At 36.7% G+C, this 21,811-nt stretch overlaps 1 protein-coding gene across 2 annotated transcripts in view; it reads right to left on the bottom strand.

Annotated features, from left to right (window-relative positions):
• The window catches only part of RNF17 (ring finger protein 17), a 166,854-nt gene that overhangs the window by 117,063 nt on the left and 27,980 nt on the right, over nt 1–21,811 (bottom strand). The window contains exons 1-4 of one of the 2 annotated variants that reach the window (XM_032314688.1): nt 6,380–6,684; nt 5,174–5,345; nt 3,679–3,755; nt 3,262–3,336 (exon numbers count right to left, since the gene is read on the bottom strand). In XM_032314688.1, coding sequence (XP_032170579.1) covers nt 3,262–3,336; nt 3,679–3,755; nt 5,174–5,345; nt 6,380–6,447 — 392 coding nt within the window. In that variant the 5' untranslated portion in view covers nt 6,448–6,684. Of the gene's footprint in view, nt 1–3,261; nt 3,337–3,678; nt 3,756–5,173; nt 5,346–6,379; nt 6,685–21,811 lie in introns of those variants that run through there. The other variant, XM_032314687.1, reaches the window with a different exon arrangement.

Raw genomic sequence — 21,811 nt, forward strand, 5'->3', positions numbered from 1 at the left:
GAGAAGCTGAAGAAACATGATATAGTCATAACACAATCTTCTAGTCCTAAAGAACAGTGGATATGGATTTTCAAAAGAAATCATTTTGATTTGGCTTAGCTGTTTGATTTTAAATTGTTATGATTATTTCTTTTTTAACGCACTGGCCTAAAAATAAAGTATAGGAAATAGTAAAGGGTATAATCCTGAGCAATCACCTGGCCTAAAAATCACCATTAGTCTGAATCCTTTGGGTATTATTCAATAGCCATTAACCCACAGTTAATTTATGTGGTTTACTTCATTTTTTAAAAATCTTCTTCACATATCCACATAGATTTAGGCTATCCATCTACAAGTACAGAAATTCTATCAAAGAAATGAGACTAAGTCTCAAAAAGCTTGTCTTTTCATGAACCCATTATGGATTTAACTTCATCGCAGATCATTTAAGAAGCATTTTAGAAGTAAGAACCAACATAGCCAATTAGATTCAGCAATGACACATATTATTGGTCTCTTCCAAAAAAAGGTATGCTTTGAACAAAAGTAAAATACATGTTGAATTCAAACACCTTGTGAGGATACATATATGTACCTGACTTTGCAAACTAGATGTTTTTTTTTTTAATAACAATTTTCATTTGACCTGGGACATTTAACACTGTCAACTGACTCTAGTCTCTAGAACACTACTTTCTCCTGTTTGTTTTTCAAACTCTGCCTATTCCTTCTCAGTTTTGTTTTGTTTTGCAGGTTACTATTTCTTGGTCTTAAAATTTAATATTTTTCTAGGGCACTGTCATTGATTTACATCAATACCTGTTCTTAATAGGCAAATCTGTTGTTTAATTGCCACCTGTAATAAGTAGAAGCAGATTGTAATGATACATTCCCTTAGAACTAGGAAAAAATTTAAGACTACTCTGAATTAACTTTAAATCAAGACAAGATCAATGCAGAGTCTCAAAGGGAAAGAATAGTTTTTGACATTAAAAATATTCAATAGTAATCATATTCATGTCATTAAAATATCTAAAAGAATGTATTCATTGGGAAGGCTGAGGATTATCCATGGAAGTGCAAAAGTCAAGTCACAAAGACAAATAATGGCACAGGGCTCCATATCTGGGGAAAAATGACTTGAGCCAAAGGACTGGTACTCTAGTGCTCTGACAAGGGGCTTTCCCTTGGTAGTAAAAGACATACTAGGACTGTACTATCTAGGTTTAATGCTATTAAGCTATTTGATTAACCTTATTTCCTTTATTGTAAACAACACTGCAAACAAAGTAATTTCTCATAATTTGATTTCTTAGGCCTGTTCGGATGCTGGAAAAGAATGCCAACACAAGTATTCCAGTCCATGTAGCAATTATATTTGTCTGTAAGTCAATAGTCTGGCATTCTATCTAAACTGGAATCCTGGTGTTCAATTTTGTAAACCTGGCTTATAGGAGTTTACCTGGGTTGCAGCACATCTCTTCATACCTGTTTATGACTTTTAAGACTGTGGACCAAACTCTGATAACGACTGTGGATGCTTCCTGGGGGATGATATCCCCTGGAGACATAACCACCTACAAAGTGAATGAACTTATTTTCTTTTTGGGGGGTTTCTAAACCATCTATATTCTGACTACTTCTAAACCCAGAATCAAGTCTAAGACCTCTTCTTTAGTTTTAGTCCATACAGCTAATTGCTCTCTGTACATTTCTCCCCAGATATCTGGTAAACAACAATAACTCAACACTATTTCTCCACTCCTAAATTTTCTCTTTGCATTCCCAATCTTGGTAAATAATACCATAATTAATCAACTTAACCACCAAAGCCAGACCTGTAAATCATTGAGGATGCTTCCTTTCTCCTCGTTCATAATGTTCAATTAATAAGCTTTATCAATTTTCCCTATTTAGCATTTGTCCTAGCTACTGCTCTCCTGTGCTATTACCTATGTTTGGTTTCTCATCATTTGCTGAGACTATTGATACAACAGCCCAACTAATCTTTCAGCCTCTAGCCTCATAATCCTCTAAATGGCCACCAAAGTTATCTTTTTAAAATGTAACCTAATTATTTTTATTTTCATGTTGAAAATCTTTTAGTGGTTTCTACTGTCTACAGCTGTGCTGTCTAATACAACTTTCTGCAATAGTGAAAATGTGGGCCACTGTCTAATATGGTAGCTAAAAACCATATGTAGATACTGAACATTTTGAATGTGGCTAGTACAATTGAAGAATCCAATTTTTCCTTTTTTTTAAAGTAATCTCTATACCCAACGTGGGGCTCAAACTCATGACCCTGAGATCAAGAATCACCTGCTTTTTACTGACTGAGCCAGCCAGGAACCCTTCCAATTTTTCCTTTAATTTTGTTTTTATTAATTATGCTTAAATTTAAATGGGCACATGTGGTTAGTAGCTACCACAATGGATAATATGCATCTAAAAAATAAAGTTCAAATGCTGCTACACAGCATACAAAGTCTTTAGGATTTAGCCTATATGTATCCTTTGCCAAGTAGAATTATATAAGCAATTCCCTGAATGTAGCACATTATCTCACTGCCTCTCTTTTAGCCCCCTTCATAATTGCTACTCATTTTTCATAGATAAAATAAAATTCTCCTTTTTCCAAGTGTCCTGTTATCCCCAAAAGAATTGACTGTTCACTTCTTTTGCATCTCCACTAAATTCTGCATATATTACCATCATAGCAATTATTCACTTTATTGTTTATGTGTCATCTTCTACTTATTGTAACTTCTCTGACATATATCTGTGTTTATGATAATGGTTCCTAGCACAAAAATCAGTGTTCAATGCTGGCTGAATGAATGAATCTCAAAGATAACTTTCGCACATATATCATTTAATACTGACCCCTTCTAGGTCTTTTCACTCTTAAATTAATTAGAATTTAACTGATAGAAACCTTTGCCCTTTATATTATTTTATAGTATTTGAAATCACACATACTATACACTACACATCAATTTTCCTGTCTCTTGGGTAATTTTTCTCTTATACCTTCTCAGAAATTAATGACATGTTGTCATTTTTTTTAGAGATTTATTTATTTATTTGAGAGGGAGGGAGCATGTGTGCAGAGAGGAGAGGCAGAGAGAATCTTAAGCAGACTCTGCCCTGAGTGTAGAGCCCAGTTTGGGGCTTGATTCTGCAATCTCGAGATAAGGAACTGAGACAAAACCAAGAGTTGGATGCTTAATCCACTGTGTCACCTAGGCACCCCCATGTCGCCATTCTTATACTTACTTTGTTAAGTCCTCAAATTCAATCTTTCCCATATTGTTGAACATACAGATGATCTCATTGCAATTCATATTCAACCTAAAATAAAACATTAGCATACAAGTAAATGTTCTAATACCAGTGTATTACTTTCTCTAAATAAAAGTCAGTTGCTAACATTAAAAACTCGGAAAGAACATTTTAAGTGCTCTAATATAACTTCATTACTTTCTTTGAAAGTCAGTTGCTGACATTAAAAAACCTCAAGACAACTTATTTTTTAAATTTATCATAAATTACTCTTATTTTACATGTTTGCTAATTTGGGAAACATCTGTGACACAAATTTTCAATTTATAATTTCTTGTTATTTAATACATTTAGGCTCTAACACATTTTTATACTTAATCTTTAGGTTCTCCTGAATTATAACTTACTTACTTGGGAGAGTTCCTCAGTTTTAGAGAACTAACTTGTAACAATTCACTCTCAAATGTTAATTTCAAAGTACGGATAATCTAGAATCAAAAGAGAAGATGTGTTACTCAGAGGTGAATTTTAAAAATAAATATTACTGACACAAAGATTTTACAAGGAAAACTACAGCCTTTAAGCATCTCACTAATTAATGTGTTTAAGATTTAATTTTAGGCACCCAAAGGAATAGATACAAGCAAGTGTTTAAGATTTATCCCCTAAAGAAATTTAAAATCTTTTAGAGATATAAATTAATAGATAACAAAAGATACTAGTTAACAAATGGGATATAGCTATGTAAGCAGAGAAAATTCTGATCATACTCACTTTGCATCTGCATTTCTATCCTCCAATGTCTTTTTGCCTTATCTCCTTGAAAAATCTAACTAGGGTGAATACCAAATCATTTTTTCTTAAGATTTTATTTATTTGTTAGAGAGATTGCACATGTGCACACACACAAGCAGGGAGAGGAGCAGGCAGAGGGAGAAGCAGGCTCCCTGCTGAGCAAAGAGGCCAATGCGGGCTCAATCCTAGGACCGTGGGAACATGACCTAAGCCAAAGGGAGACACTGAACTGACTGAGCCACCCAGGTGTCCCAGATGAATACCAAATCTTACAGTTTTTTACACCTCCTAATGGCCCATTTGTAATACACAGGAAATGACTGTTTTTAGAACCATGGCTAGAGAGAGGTCTGACCATGTTAAGACGATGGCAAATTCCTCTCCCTTCACTTAGAGATTTTGGAGGCAGATAAACAAATGCCTTCTATTTTATACCTCAATTCAGTCCAAACACCTGATTATCTATGGGAAAAAACCATGAGGAATCAAAGATTCTAGAACAGGATCTATATCCCAAAGGAGCAAGGTAGAAATCAGAAAAAAAGATGGTTAATCCTGTCTTGCCAAACAATCTCATCAGAAAACATGTTTTTGTTTTTGCCCAACTGTGCTCCCTCGGCACATTATTACATGATAGAACATAGTGGAAGCACCCTGTCTCTTGACCTGCACATTTAGGGAGGCAGGAAGAAAAGGGAAAAAAAAACCCTGAATGAGAACTTGAATTAAGTTTTTAAGTCAAGAATTGGCAGTCATATCTAAATTGCTTATGAAAAAAGAGAATCCCATTCAGTTTTCTGCCCTTACATGTTCTCACTTTTTATTCAAATGTTCTAGGAACATTAATTTTCAACTCAATGTCACCCTACTTGCTTTCAGATCATATGTTATAAAGACCTGATTACTGTACCATTTCTCTTACTGGTAAATAACAATAAACGGCTAAACAAATTAATATTTATCTTAGAATTCAAACACTAAGAATTCTAAATTGAGGCCAAGAGAAGTTAGGATAATCTAAAAATAAATGCTTATTAAGTCTTAAATATCATATTCCAAAGATGTAAAGTAATATACATCAGAAATAAATTCATATTATGGTCAAAATTACCTGATTGAGGTCACAGTAAGTCCTTAAAGAAGGTGCTGATTTTAACTCTCTTGCTATCTTCATAGCTGCAGCCAAATCATTTTTTTTGTCTTCAATGTAGCTTTTAGCCATTATTACATTTGAAAGATAATCATCTGTATTTCTTACTACTTCTTCACACAGGTTCTTCTTCCTTCATATAAGATCCCAAAATTATATTACAGAATTTCATAAATGTTCATATGAAAGTGAGTTTATAGGAACTGAGTGATATAAAAAGGATAAATCTCACTAGTTTATGAACATGGCTAAAGGGGCATTCAATTCAACTGAAACATTATAATTGAAAACTATGTATGCATAACTAGAGAAAAAGTAGGATATTATGTCACAGATACAGCTGCCACAGAACTATAGAAGACATACCCTAGATGATCCCTCCTAAAAGAGAAATCCGATCTTGTGCCATTTCAAAAACAATTTTTATTCATTTCCCACAAAGATACAACTGTACACTTTAAAATTTCCATCAGTTGACACAAATTACATAAATATAAAATTATATTTTAAAATAAGACTTCACCAAACCAAAACACAAGTGTCAATTAACTATAATCTTCAAAGTAATCAGTAAGAATGGCAATTAATTATTCCTCCATTATTTGTACCTCATTACTCAAAATCTTCTCTGGACCTATGATGGAATTACATTATTATGGCAATTAAAAAATTTTGTACCAAAAATCGCAGTGTGTAACTTTCTCCTTTTATTACTAAACAAATGTGACTATTATTTCCTCAAAATCAAATCTGGCCCCCAAAAAAGGAGTGTTTGCCACCCTGAAGAGTAACAAGAATGTGATATAGGCTCTGAAGGTGAAGAGATATTCAAAAAACCATTTTGCTAATTGTATAAATAATCTTAAACTCATTTCTTTAGGGAAGAAAAACAGTTATTTTGGTAAGTTCTAGTATAGTTTCTAAAAACTCATGCCTAGGATTGATATCAGCAAAACAGCAGACAAGGTAACTCTTAGCCCTTATTACCCAGTGGAGATGTCAAAAAATAAACAAACAAAAAAACCCCAAGCAAAAACTGGTTAAAATAGTCTTATAGAAACTCTGGAAAATAAACAAAAGGTATACAGCAACCAAGCAAATGCCCAATCAAGAAAAAGCCATATTCAAAACAGTAGGAAATTCCATGGTGTTTTTACTTGTTCTTACCCAGCCCTCTCCTTAGCATGGTGCAGTCTTGGTCTAGTGGTAGCAGCACAGTTCCCAATTCCTTCCATCAAACCCAAGGGAGCATAGCAGACTTCATCTGTAATGTTCTAACTTGTTTACGGAATGCCTGAGGAACTAATCTGTTTCACCAAACTTGGAGCTGAGGCAGTAAAGAGCAACAGGCAGTACTTGGGAAAGTGGTAGGAAGACTAAGAGCTATAGATTCCTGAGCAAGAAATTATAGGTAAATATATACACTATGCCATCTGGGGCTTGCAAATTCTGGGGTGACACTCTTTGAGATATGAATACATTTAAAAGCAGCTGTGTACATAAAGGAATTAAAAAAATCATACTCGGGCCCAAGCAAGATGCATGCTCAGAAAAGACCTGAGAACACATTAAGCCTCTACCTGAGGCTGATTCTAAGGCTCAGAGCATGCTCACTCAGTGAAGGACTGCCCCTGCAGAGAACCAGTTTGCAATGACTAGAAGAGGTGGCTGTGTTTTTAGATACCCAATTTTCAATAAAACACCAAGTGTATATAGAAAGACATTGGAAAATATGATCCATTCAAAGGGAAAAAATAGAATGGCAGAAACCATTCCTGAAGAAGCAGAGACATAGGACTTATTAAAGACTTTAAAACAATAGTTTTAAATATGCTCAAAGAGTTAAAGGAAAACATGCACAAAGAACCTAGAGGAAATCAGGAAAAAATGAAAGACCAAAATGTGAATAACAATAAAGAGGCAGAAATTACATAAAGGAAACAAATTCTGGTGCTCAAAAGTACAATAACTAAAGTAAAAAATTCACTAGAGGGATTCAACTGCACATCTGGGCAGGAATAAGAAAGAATTAGCAAACCTGAAGATAGGACAACTGAAATTACAGAGTTTGAGGAACAGAAAGAAAAAAATAATGAAGAGAAGTGAAGAGAATCTAAGAGACTTAAAGGATTCTCTCAAGAAAAGCAACATATGCATTACATGAGTCCCAAAAACAGGAGAGGAAGAAAAAGGTGCAGAGAAATTATTTGGAGACTAAAGACTAAAGATTAAAGACTTCCAAAATTAGATAAAATACATAAACTGACAAGTCCAAGAAACCAAAGATATAAATGTAGAAGAGACACAATATAATCAAACTGTTGGAAGACAAATTGAGAATCCTGAAAGCATTAAGAGAAATGCAATTTGTCACACACAAGGAATCCTCAGTAAGATTATCAGCCAATTTCTCAGCAGAAACCTTAGAGGCCAGGAGGTGATGGGATGACATATGGAAAGTGTGGAGGGGTGCCTGGATGGCTCAGCTGGTTCAGCACCCAACTCTTGATTTCAGTTCAGATCATGATCTCAGGGTCATGAGATCGAGCCCCATTCTGGGCTCTGCACTGGGTGTGGAGCCTGCTTAGAATTGTCCCTCTCCCACCTTGCTGTCCCTTCCCTGAACTCTAAAAAAATAAAGTGTTGAAAGGAAAAGCCTGCCAATTGAGACTTCTATAACTAGCAAAACTGTCCTTTAAAAGATAAGGGAAAAGTTAAAATATTCCCAGATAAAGAAAAGCTGAGGGAGTTCAGGATTGATATACTTGTCCTCTAAGAAATGGTAAACAAAGTTCTTCAGGTTAAAATAAAATGAGGAAAGACAGCAACTTGTACTTGGTAAAGGTAAATACACAGGCAAATATAAAATCTAGTATTATTTATATTTGATTTTATCAAATATAAAATCTAGTTTTGGCTTATAACTCCACATTTATTTTTTACAGGATTTAAAAGATTCAGTTAAGCTGATATCAATTCAAAATAGATTGTTATAACTTTAATATGTTATATGTAATCCCCATGGTAACTACAATGTAACTATAGAATATGCCAAAAAAATGAGAAGGGAATCAAAATATGTCACTACAAAAGTCAAGTAAACAGAAGAAGGTAGTAATAGAAGTGGTGAATGATAAAAGGCTCTAAGATGTATTGAAAACATGATAAAAGTCCTTCTTTATTGATAATTTAAAAGTAAATGGATAACACTTCAGAATCAAAAGGCACAGAGTGGAGGACTAGACTTCAAAAAAATGACACCATATTCAGGTCTACAAGATACTCATTTTAGATCTAGATATACGTAGAATAAAGGTGAAAGGATGAAAAAAGGCACTCTGTATAAAGAGTAATCAAAGGAGAACTATGCTAATATTAGACAAAATAAACTAAGTCAAAAACTGTTACAAGATGGGGCACCTGGGTGGCTCAGTGGGTTAAGCCTCTGCCTTCAGCTCAGGTCATGGTCTCAGGGTACTGGGATTGAGCACCACATGGGGCTCCCTGCTCGCTGGGGAGTCTGCTTCCCCCTCTCTCTCTGACTACTTGTGATCTCTCTCTCCATCAAATAAATTAAAAAATCTTAAAAAAAAAACTGTTACAAGAGAAAAAGGACATTATATATTAACAGAACATCAAGAATATACAATTATAACACATGTACGCACAAAACTCAAGAGCTCTAAAATACATGACACAAACACTGACAATATCTAAGGGAGAAATAACACTACAATAATAGGTGGAGACCTCAATATCCTACTTCCTACTTCTGAAAACAAATGGAAAAACCTTATAGAATATTAATAAAAAGTAGACTACTTAACAGCACAGATCAACTGCACCTAACTGACATAAAGAGAAAAATCCACCCAACAACAAAGAATACACACTTCTCTCAACCATACATGGAATATTAGATCATATGTTACAACAAAAATCAGGTCTTTTAATGGATAAAGAAGATGTGGTATATATACACAATGGAATACTATGCAGCCATCAAAAGAAATGAAATCTTGCCATTTGCGACAACATGGATGGAACTAGAGCATATCATGCTTAGCGAAATAAGTCAAGCAGAGAAAGACAACTATCATATGATCTCCCTGATATGAGGAAGTGGTGATGCAACATGGGGGCTTAAGTGGGTAGAAGAAGAATCAATGAAACAAGATGGGATTGGGAAGGAGACAAACCATAAGTGACTCTTAATCTCACAAAACAAACTGAGGGTTGCTGGGGGGAGGGAGGTTGGGAGAAGGGGGGTGGGGTTATGGACACTGGGAGGGCATGTGCTTTGGTGAGTGCTGTGAAGTGTGTAAACCTGGTGATTCATAGACCTGTACCCCTGGGGATAAAAATATATGTTTATAAAAAATAAAAAATTTAAAAAAAATCAAGTCTTTTAAAAACCCAACTTAAAAAAAAACCCAAAGCATACAAAGCATATTTTCTGGTCACAATGGAAAGAAATTAGAAAACATTAACAGAATGAAATGAAAAATATTTGGAAATTAAATAACGTACTCCTAAACACAAATAAGTTAAACAAAAAATAACACTAGGAAAATATCTTGAGGGGCGCCTGGGTGGCTCAGTGGGTTAAAGCCTCTGTGTTCAGCTTGGGTCATGGTCTCAGGGTCCTGGGATCGAGCCCCGCATCGGGCTCTCTGCTCAGCAGGGAGCCTGCTTCCTCCTCTTTCTCTCTGCTTGCCTCTCTGCCTACTTGTGATCTCTGTCAAAATAAATAAATAAAATCTAAAAAAAAAAGAGTCAGACTCTAAAAATAGAAAGTATCTTGAGACAAATGAAAAACAGAAATTTAAAAAATTGAAATGGGAGGGATGCCTGGGTGGTTCTGTCAGTTAAAGCCTCTGCCTTCGGCTCAGGTCATGTTCCCAGAGTCCTGGGATTGAGTCCCACATCGGGCTCTCTGCTCAGCAGGGAGCCTGCTTCACCCTCTCTCTCTGCCTGCCTCTCTGCCTACTTGTGATCTCTGTCTGTCAAATAAATAAACAAAATCTTAAAAAAAAAATTGAAATGGGAGAGGAGTTAAGATGGCAGAGGAGTAGGGGACACTTAGTTTGTCTATTTCCTCAAATATAGCTAACAACTATCAAATCACTCTGAACACCTGTGAAATTAATCAGAGATCTGAGAAAAGAAATGCTGCAATTCTATAAATAGAAAAGCGACCACTTTCTTGAAGGTGCAGAGACTTGGATACAGGGTGATATACTAGAGGATATGGTGGAGGGGAGGGACACCACTTAAGGAGGCTATTCCAAAGTATTATAAGAAGTAGAGTACAAAATTAGAACTTTTAGAAGTCTGCTATGTACATCCCTGGCTCAAAGATGCTCAGGTAACAAAGTGGGGCAGAATCCCAGGTGGAACAGCATTGTCTCAGGATCCCTGGGGTCCCAAGAAGAATGGGGGTGCCTGAGCATGGCAGAGATCCCAAGTGTAGGAACAGGGAAGCCAGCTGAAAACAGTTGAGATACCAGTTTTCTGCTCTGTTTTGCCATAAACTCTAACCCACTGCACAGTCCTGCTACCGCTTTCCTGGCAAGGTTCTAGCAAAAAGCAGAAGCATGGCGAGACACCCCCCCAACACACAGCAGGAACAGTGTGGGTTCACAACACAGGTGTCCACAAAATTTGAATTTTGAAACTCAGTTACATGCCTGAGATAAAAATGTTCATAGGCCAGATGAACACAGAGCTCTGATGAAAGTAAGGGGGACAAGAGTAATTGACTGCTTTTCTGTGAGAGCTCAGTTAAGAGTGAAGAGCATGAACTTTCAACACCAGGGCTAGAGACTGGGGTGCTGCCATTTTCATCCTACCACTCAGTACTGAAAGCCTTCAGGGAGCAAAATAGCACCACATAGTGGAATCTGGAGCCACTTACACTGTGCCTGGCCCCTTGACAAGTCAGGAGCATTTCCACTAGGGCAAGGGCATCAGAGAATCCATGCAATGGGCCTCTCTTACAGAAGACCAGATGGGACAACTGGCCTGCACCAAGTTTACTGACCATAGAGGGCTGCAAAGTTCTTGAGGAAAACATTACTATGTAACATCCATGGGGTTTTTTTTTTAAGTCTTTATTTTTTTCAGTTATTTTCTTATTTTTCAATTCTATTTTTAAAAAATGTTTATATATACATTATATATAATTTTTTGTTTCTTTTCATTGTATAGTATTGTATGTATATACAAAAGTTAAAAAAAATAGAAAAATTTCTCTTTCTTATTTTGGGCTCAAGTTTCTTTAAACATGCAGACCAAAACACACTGAAGATCTAGCTTTTTGGGGGGCAGGGGGTTGGTTCTTGCTTTTTTTCTTGTTCTGTGGGTTTTTTTTTCTTTTCTATTGTCATTGTTATTGTCTTTTCTCTTTCTTCTGTTCTTTTTCTGGACAAAATGATGACATGGAGACATTCACTCCAAAAGACAGAACAGGATGTAATATTCACTGCCAGGGATTTAACATGGATATAAGTAAGATATCTGAACTAGAGTTTAAAGCAACAATTTTATAGATACTAGGTAGGCTTAAAAAAATCAGAGAAGACCTAGAGAATCCCTCACTGTAGAAATAAAAGAACTAAAATATAATCATGCTGAAATTAAAAATGCACATCTGGTATTGAAAGGAGTTGAAAAGAAATTATAATCACTTTGTATAGGAAAACATGTTTAAAACTCATGTGTTACCAGCTTTTTCACAGATATTCATACTTTTTAAAATGCAAACTTATATGAGACATATATATATATATAAACTTATATGAGACATATATATATATAATGCAAACTTATATGAGACACACACACACACACACACATATATATATATATATATGTGTGTGTGTCTCATATATGTATGTCATATAAAAATTGTAGGCCAGCTCAAACCCCAGCAGCATTTCCACAGATGAGGGGTTTGTGGAAGGAATTTTGTTAAACATTGACATGAATATTCAGAAAAGTATTTAAGAAGAAGTTGCTTGTCTTTGTAGGTATTCAGCTCATACAATAATTTAAGCAATATGGAAATGGGGCAAAGATTGAAAAATAATACAGTGGAAGAAAACTATATATTTCAGAAAAGATCTAGTTTATATGAAAATTAACAATTTTAATAAAGGAAACATTTACACAATAAAAAAAATGCACATCTGGGTTCTTTCCACACTTTGGCTATTGTAGACATTGCTGCTGTAAACATTGGCATGCATGTGCTTCTTGAATCATCATTTTTATATCCTTTGGATAAATACCTAGTAGTGCAATTGCTGGGTCACAGAGTAGCTCGAGGGTTCCCCTTTTTCCACATCCTTGCCAACATGTTGTTTGCTGACTTGTTAATATTAGCCATTCTCACTGGTGCAAGGTGGTATCTCATTGTGGTTTGATTTTTATTTCCCTGATGATGAGGGATGCTGAAATTTTTTGATGTGTCTTTTGGCCATTTGTGTCTTTTTTGGAGAAAGGCCTACTCCTGTCTTCCCATTTCTTGACTGGATTTTTTGTTTCTAGGCTGTTGAATTTGGTAAGTTCTTTGTAGATTTGGGATACTAGCCCTTTATCTGCTAAAACATTTGCAAATATCGTCTGTCATTTCATAGGTTACTTTTTAGTTTTGTCGACTGTTTCCTTTGCTGTGTAAAAGCTTTTTATCTTGATGAAGTCCAGTAGTTCATTCTTGCTTTTCTCTTTCCTTTGGAGATGTGTTTAGTAAGAAGTTGCTGCAGCTGAGGTTGAAGAGGTTGCTGCTTATGTTCTCTTCTAAGATTCTGATGGATTCTTGTCTCACATTTACATCTTACATCCATTTTGAGTTTATCTTTGTATATGATGTAAGAGAATAGTCAAGTTACGTTCTTCTCCATGTGGCTGTCCAGTATTTCCAACACAATTTAAGAGACAGTCCACTTTCGGGGCTCCTGGGTGGCTCAGTTGGTTAAGCAGCTGCCTTCTGCTCAGGTCATGATCTGGAGTCTGGGTTTGAGTCCCACATGAGGCTCTCTGATTGCCAGAGAGTCTGTTTCTCCCACTGTCCTCTCTCCTCTCATGCTCTCTCTCTCATTGTCTCTCTTTCTCTCTCAAATAAATAAAATCTTAAACAAACAAACAAAAAAAGAGTCCATTTTCCATTGGATATTCTTTCCTGTTTTGTTGAAAACTAGTTGACCACAGAGTCGAGGGTCCATTTCTGGGTTCTTTATTTTGATCCACTGATTCACGTGCCTGTTTTTGTGCCAGTACCATACGTCTTGATTACAGCTTTGTAATACAGCTTGAAGTCTGGAATTGTAATGCCTCCAATTTTAGTTTTCTTTTTCAGCATTCCATTGGCTCTTTGGGGTCTTTTCTGGTACTGTACAAATTTTAGAATTATTTGTTTCAGCTCTATAAAAAATGTTGACAGTAGTTTGATAGGGATTGCATTGAATGTGTAGATTTCTCTGGGTAGCATAGATATTTCAACAATATTTGTTCTTCCCATTCATGAGCTTAGAATGTTTTTTCACTTCTTTGTGTCTTTCTCAATTTTTTCCACAAGTGTTCTGTAGTTTTAATTTTTTTTTAATTAACATGTATTATTATTTGTTTCAGTGGTACAGGTCTGTGAATCATCAGTCTTACACAATTCACAGCACTCACCATAGCATGTAACTTACCCAATATCTATCACCCAGCCCCCCCAGCCCCCCTACCCCCTTCCTCTCCAGCAACCAGTGTTCTGAAGTTTTTAGAGTACAGATCCTTTATCTCTTGGTTGAGTTTATTCCTAGGTATTTTATGGTTTTTAGTCCAACTGTAAATAGGATCAATTCCTTGATTTCTCTTTCTTCTGTCTCCTTGTTAGTATGTAGAAATGCAACTGACTTCTGTGCATTAATTTTATATCCTGCCACAGATTCCCCCATGGTTTGTCCCCACCTCTGATTTCTCCCAATACCCTTCTCCTCTCCTTCTCCCAATGTCCTCCGTGTTATTTCTTATGCTCCACAAGTAAGTGAAACCATATGATAACTGATTCTCTCTTCTTGACTTAATTCACTCAGCATAATCTCCTCCAGTCCTGTTCATGTTGTTACAAAAGTTGGGTATTCATCCTTTCTGATGGAGGCATAATATTCCATTGTATATATGAACCATATCTTCTTTATCCATTTGTCTGCTGAAGGACATCTTGGCTCTTTCCACAGTTTGGTGACTGTGGCCATTGCTACTATGAATATTGGGATACAGATGGCCCTTCTTTTCACTACATCTGTATCTTTGGGGTAAATACCCAACAGTGCAATTGCAGAGTCATAGGGTAGCTCTATTTTTAATTTCTTAAGGAACCTCCACACTGTTTTCCAAAGTGGCTGCACCAACTTGCATGCCCACTAACAGTGTAAAAGTGTTCCCCTTTCTCCACATCCTCTCCAACACTTGTTTACTGTCTTGTTAATTTTGGCCATTCTAACTGGTGTAAGGTGGTAGCTCAATGTGGTTTTGATTTGAATATCCCTGGTGGCTAATGATGACGAACATTTTTTCACATGTCTGTTAGCCATTTATACGTCTTCTCTGGAGAAGTGTCTGAGATACAGCAGAACACATCAATGAAACTACAAGTTGGTTCTTTGAAAGGATCAATAAGATCAATAATCCACTGGCCAAACTAACCCAAAAGAAAAGAGAGGACCCAAAATTAATAAAATTATGGAAGAAAGGGGAGAGATCATGACTAACACCAAGGAAATAGAAACAATCAACAGATATTACTGTCCACAGTTATATGCCAATAAGTTAAGCAACCTAGAAGAAATGGATGCATTCCTAGAAACCTATAAACTTCCAAGACTGAATCAGGAAGAAATTGACAACCTGAATAGAATAATACCTAGTAACAAGTTTGAAACAGTGATCAAAAATCTCCGAGGGGGTGCTTGGGTGGCTCAGTGGATTAAAGCCTCTGCCTTCAGCTCAGGTCATGATCCCAGGGTCCTGGGATTGAGCCCCGCATCCAGCTCTCTGCTCGGCAGGGAGCCTGCTTCCCTTCCTCTCTCTCTGCCTGCCTCTGCCTACTTGTGATCTCTGTCAAATACAAAAATAAAATCTTAAAAAATAAAAAAAACTCCCCCAAAACAAGAGCCCAGGACCTGATGGATTTTTTGGGGAATTCTACCAAACATTCAAAGAAGAAATAATACCTATTCGCCTGAAGCTATTTCAAAAAATAGAACAAAAGGAAAACTCCCAGACTCTTTCTATGAAGCCAGCATTACCCTGATCCCCAAACCAGGCAAAGACCCCATCAAAAAAGAGAATTTCATACCAATATCCCTGATGAATATGGATGGCAAGATTCTTAACAAGGTCCTAGCTAATAGGATCTAATAGTACATTAAAAAGATTATCCACCATGACCAGGTGGGATTCATCCCTGGGTTGGAGGAGTGGTTCAACATTTTTCAAATCAATCAATGTGATAGAACACATCAATAAGAGAAGAGACAAGAACCACATGGTCCTCTTAACTGATGCAGAAAAAGCATTTGACAAAATCCAGGATCCATTCCTAATTAAAACATTTCAAAGTATAGGGATAGAGGGAACATTCCTTAGCTTCATAATTTATCTATGAGAAACCCACAGCGAATATCATTCTCAATGGGGAAAAGCTGATAGCCTTTGAGATCAGGAACAAGACAAGGATGCTCACTCTTGCCACTGTTGTTCAACATAGTACAAGAAGTCCTAGCAACAGCAATCAGACAACAAAAAGAAATTAAGAAGTATTCAAATTGGCAAAGAAGAAGTCAAACTCACCCTCTTCGCAGATGACACCCCCAAACTACTAGAACTCATACAGCAATTCAGTAATGTGGCAGGTCACAAAATCAGTGTAACAGAAACTGGTTGCTTTCTTATACACTAGCAAAGTAACTGTAGAAAGAGAAATTAGAGAATTGATTCCATTTACTATAGCACCAAGAACCATAAGATCCTGGGAATAAAAGAGGTAAAGGACCTGTACTCAAGGAACTACAAACACTCACGAAAGAAACTGAAGAAGACAGAAAAAGATGGAAAAGAATTCCATGCTCATGGATCGGAAGAATAAACATTGTTAAAATATCTATACTGCCTGCAGCAATCTATACTTTCAACACCATCTGGATCAAAATTCCACTAGCATTTTTCAAAATGCTGGAACAAACAATCCTAAAATTTGTATTGAACCAGAAGAGACCCCAAATTGTTAAGGAAACATTGAAAAAGAGAAACAAAACTGGGGGCATCATGTTGCCTGATTTCAAGCTTTACTACAAAGCTGTAATCACCAATACAGCATGATACTGGCACAAAAACAGACACACAGACCAGTGGGAGAGAGTAGAGAGCCCAGATGCGGACCCACAACTCTTTGGTTAACTAATCTTTGACAAAGCAGGAAAAAATATATAGTGGAAAAAAGACAGTCTCTTCAATAAATGGTGCTGGGAAAATTGGACAGCTTATGTATAGAAGAATGAAGTTTGACCATTGTCTTACACCATAAACAAACTCAAAATGGATAAAAGACCTCAACGTGAGGCAGGAATCTGTCAAAATCCTAGAGAACATGGGCAGTAATCTCTTCATCTTCAGCTACAACAACTTCTTTCAAGACATGTCTCCAAAGGCAAAGGAAACAAAAGCAAAAATGAACTTCTGCAACTTCATCAAGATCAAAAGCTTCTGCACAGCAAAGGAAACAGTCAACAAAACAAAGTGGCAACCCACTCAATGGAAGAAGATATTGCAAATGACACTACAGACAAAGGGCTAATATCCAAGATCTACAACAAAGGGCTAATATCCAAGATCTATAAAGAACTCCTCAAACTCAACACTCAAAAAACAGATAATCATGTCAAAAAATGGGTAGAAGATATGAACAGATACTTCTCCAAAGAAGACATACAAATGGCTAACAGACACATGAAAAAATGTTCATCATCATTAGCCACCAGGGAGATTCAAATCAAAACCACACTGAGATACCACCTTACACCTTAGAATGGCCAAAATTAACAAGATAGTGATAGCAGTGTTAAATGGAAATTCACATTTGTAAACACATTAAAAAAGAAATGGCAAACCAACAATCTAACTTTATGCTCTAGGAACTAGAAAAAGAAAAACTAAACCAAACTCTAGTGCAAGGAAGGACTAATAAAGATTAGAGTGGTGATAAAGGAACTAGAAAATTTAAAAAAAAGGAGAAAAAAAATTAATGAAAGCAAAAGTTGGGTCTTTGAAAGAACCATTTCCTGTTTTCAATGATGTACAATTGTTTTTTTAAGTTCCTATATCATTTATTTCTGCTCTAATCTTTATTATTTCCTTCTTTCTGCTGTCTTTAGGCTTCATTTGTTATTTTTCCAGGTCCTTTAACTGTAAGGTTAGGTTGTTTGGGATTTTTGTCAATTCTAAATTCATTTTTTAAAGATTTTATTTATTTATTTGAGAGGGAGAGAGAGAGAGAGAGAGAGCGCGCGCGCACATGAACAGGGGAAACAGCAGAGGGAGAGAGAGAAGCAGGCTCTTCGCTGAGCAGGGAGCCTGATGGGGGGCTTGATCCCAGGACCCTGGGATCATGACCTGAACCAAAGGCAGATGCTTAACCGACTGAGGCACCCATGTGCCCCTAAGTTCATTTTTTTTTAAGATTTAATTTTTATGTAATCTCTATACCCAATGTGAGGATCAAACTTAGAACTCCAAGTTCAAGAGTCACATGCTTCAGTGACTGAGCCAGCCAGGCACCCTAAGATTTTTCTTGCTTCTTGAGGTAGGCTTGAATTGTTATATTCTTCCCTGTTAGTACTATTTTTGCTATATCCCAAATATTTTAGACCACTGTGTTTAATTTTCATTTGTTTCCCTAAATTGTTTTATTTCCTCTTCGATTTGTTTAGTAACATATTTCTAACCTCTATGTATTTGGAGTCTTTTCAATTTTTTTCTTGTGGTTGATTTCTAGAAAGGTTGGTTCTTTTCAATTGAAATTGACAACTCTTTACACGAAGAAAAAAAGAATCAACTTAGTAAAATCAAAAAGGAAGTGGGAACATGATGACCAATTTTATGAGTCAAAAGGATTACAAGAAAGTACTAAAGACAACTGCATGCCTAGAAATTGGATAATCTAGATGAAATGGACAAATTCCTAAAACACACTATAATACTGACTAAGGGAGAAATAGAAACTCTGAACAGATCAATAACAAATAAGGAAATTGAATCAGCAATCAAAAACCTTCCAAAAAGAAAATCCCTGGGCCAGATGGCTTCACTTGTGAATTCTACCAAAAATTTAATGATGAATTAACACCAATATTCCTGAAACCCTTCCAAAAAAATCGAACAGGTAGGAACAATCCCTAACTCATTCTATGAGGTAAACATTATCAAAGCCATATGAAGACACTACAAGAACACTCCAGACAACTATCTCTTATGAGCATCAATCAGTGTAAAATCCTCAACAAAGTATTAGCACAAATCAAATTCAGCAGCATATTAAAAGGATACTGCATCATGACCTAGTAGGATTTATTCCTAGAATATAAGGATGATTTGACACATGAAAATCAATTAATGTTATATACCACAGAAAGAAGTAGTAAAAATTCCATATATGATCCCTTCAATCAATGTAGAAAAAGGATCTGACATATTTTAGCACCCTTTCATTATAAAAACCCTCAATGTACTAGGAATTTAGGGAAACCACATCAACATAAAGGTCATATATGAAAACCCACAGCTAAACAAGCAGAGGAAAAGCTGTTATTTCTTCACTAAAATTGGAAACGAGATCAGGATGTACGCTTTTGCCACTATTTAACAAATCATTATTAAGTTCTAGCTTGAGTAATTAGGCAAAAAAAAGTAAGTAAAAGACATCCAAATTGAAAAGAAGTAATATTATCCATTTTTGCAGATAACATGATCTTATATGTACAAAACCCTAAGTAAGCCAAAAAATACTTGCAGGGCTAATAAATGAATTCAGAAAAAATGTAGGAACAAAATCAATACACAAAACCCCCATACATTTCTATATTCTGACAGTCTAAAAAGGAAATTAAGAAAATAATTCTTTTAAAATAGAATACAAAAGAATATACTTAGGGATAAACTTAAACAAGGAGGGAATAGACTTGTATGTTTATGCACCATACCAGACTGCTGAAAGAAATGAAAGAAGACACAAATAAGAGGAAAGACATCCCACATTCATGGACTGGAAGACCTAATATTGTTGACAATGCTACCCAAAACAATCTACAATTCAATGCAATCTCTATTAAAATTTCAGTGATGTTTCAGGCAGAATAGAAAAACCCATTCTCAAAGTCATATGAAATCTCAGGGGACCCCAAACGGCCAAAACAAACTTGAAAAAGAACAAAGTTGGAGGGCTCAAACAACCTGATTTCCAAAGTTGCTACAAAGCTAGCTATAATCGAAAGTTGCTGTGAAGTGTGTAAACCTGTACCCCTGGGGATAAAAATATATGTTTATAAAAAATAAAAAATTTAAAAAAAAGGATGCTACTCACATAAGGACAGATAGACCGGTGGAATAAAATAAGACATCTCAGATATAAACCTTTGCATGGTTAACAGTATTATGGTTAACAGTATTAACATGCATGCCCAGACCATTCAATGGAGAAAAAGACCATCTTTTCAATGAATGGTGCAGAGAAAAGTGGACATTCACATGGAAAAGAATGAAACTGGACCTTTCTCTTATACCATATATAAAAATTAACTCTAAATGAATCAAAGATCTAAATGTAAGAGCTAAAACTGTAGAACTCTTAGAAGAAAACACAGGGGAAAAGCGTTATAAGGCTAGATTCAGCATGATTTCTTGGCTATGATACAAAAGCACAGTCAACAACACCAACAAAAATAAACAGACTATCAGTAACTTTTGTGGGTCAAAGAATGCTATCAAAAGAGTGTAAAGGGGCGCCTGGGTGGCTCAGTGGGTTAAGCCGCTGCCTTTGGCTCAGGTCATGATCTCAGGGTCCTGGGATCGAGTCCCGCATCGGGCTCTCTGCTCAGCAGGGAGCCTGCTTCCTCCTCTCTCTCTCTCTGCCTGCCTCTCTGCCTACTTGTGATGTCTCTCTGTCAAATAAATAAATAAAATCTTTAAAAAAAAAAAAAGAGTGTAAAGGGTGGGGAGGAGTCAAGATGGCGGAGAAGTAGCAGGCTGAGACTACTTCAGCTAGCAGGAGATCAGCTACATAGCTTATCTAAAGATTGCAAACACCTGCAAATCCATCGGCAGATCGAAGAGAAGAAGAACAGCAATTCTGGAAGAGAAAAACAACCATGTTCTGAAAGGTAGGATGGCGGAGAAGTGAATCCAAAGCAACGGGCAGATAGACCCCGGGGGGAGGGGCCGGCTCCCGGCCAGCGGCAGAGCAACGGAGCACAAAATCAGGACTTTTAAAAGTCTGTTCCACTGAGGGACATCGCTCCAGAGGCTAAACCGGGGTGAAGCCCACGCGGGGTCAGCGTGGCCTCAGGTCCCGCAGGGTCACAGAAGGATTGGGGGTATCTAGGTGTTGCAGAGCTTGCGGGTATTGGAATGTGAAAACCGGCTACAGAGACAGAGCCGACAGTAAGCTCACAGCTTGGTGTTACCTTGAACCAGCCACAGGCTCGGTGAGCTCAGAGCGCAGCCGGAGGTCAGGCAGACGGGAGTAACTGGGCGCTGTTTTCTGAGGGCGCACTGAGGAGTGGGGCCCTGGGCTCTCGGCTCCTCCGGGCCAGAGACCAGGAGGCCGCCATTTGTATTCCCATCCTCCGGAACTCTACGGAAAGCGCTCAGGGAACAAAAGCTCCTGAAAGCAAACCGGAGCGGATTACTCAGCCCAGCCCCTGGTAAGGGCGGTGCAATTCCGCCTGGGGCAAAGACACTTGAGAATCACTACACCAGGCCCCTCCCCCAGAGGATCAACAAGAAATCCAGCCAAGACCAAGTTCACCTACCAAGGAGTGCGGTTTCAATACCAAGGAGAGCAGCAGAATTCCAGAGGAGGAGAAAGCAAAGCACGGAACTCATGGCTTTCTCCCTGTGATTTTTTTTAGTCTTGCAGTTAATTTAATTATTTTCTTTTTCTTTTTTTTTTTCCTTGCCTTCTGGTAAATTTTCTTTTTAACTTTTACCCTTTTCTTTTTTAACGTTTTTTAACTAGCTTATCTAATATAGATATTTTTTCTTTTTATATTTTTCTTTATTCATTTTCTTTTTTTTTAATTCCTCTTTTCTTTCTTTTTTTTTTCGTTCTTCCTTTTTGAACCTCTTTTTATCCCCTTTCTCCCGCCTCACGATTTGGGATCTCTTCTGATTTGGTTAAAGCATATTTTCCTGGGGTTGTTGCCACCCTTTTAGTATTTTACTTGCTCCTTCATAACTCTTATCTGGACAAAATGACAAGATGGAAAAATTCACCACAAAAAAAAAGAACAAGAGGCAGTACCGAAGGCTAGGGACCTAATCAATACAGACATTGGT

This window comes from Mustela erminea, chromosome 15 (genome assembly GCF_009829155.1).
Source record: "Mustela erminea isolate mMusErm1 chromosome 15, mMusErm1.Pri, whole genome shotgun sequence".
NCBI classification, from domain to species: domain Eukaryota; kingdom Metazoa; phylum Chordata; class Mammalia; order Carnivora; family Mustelidae; genus Mustela; species Mustela erminea.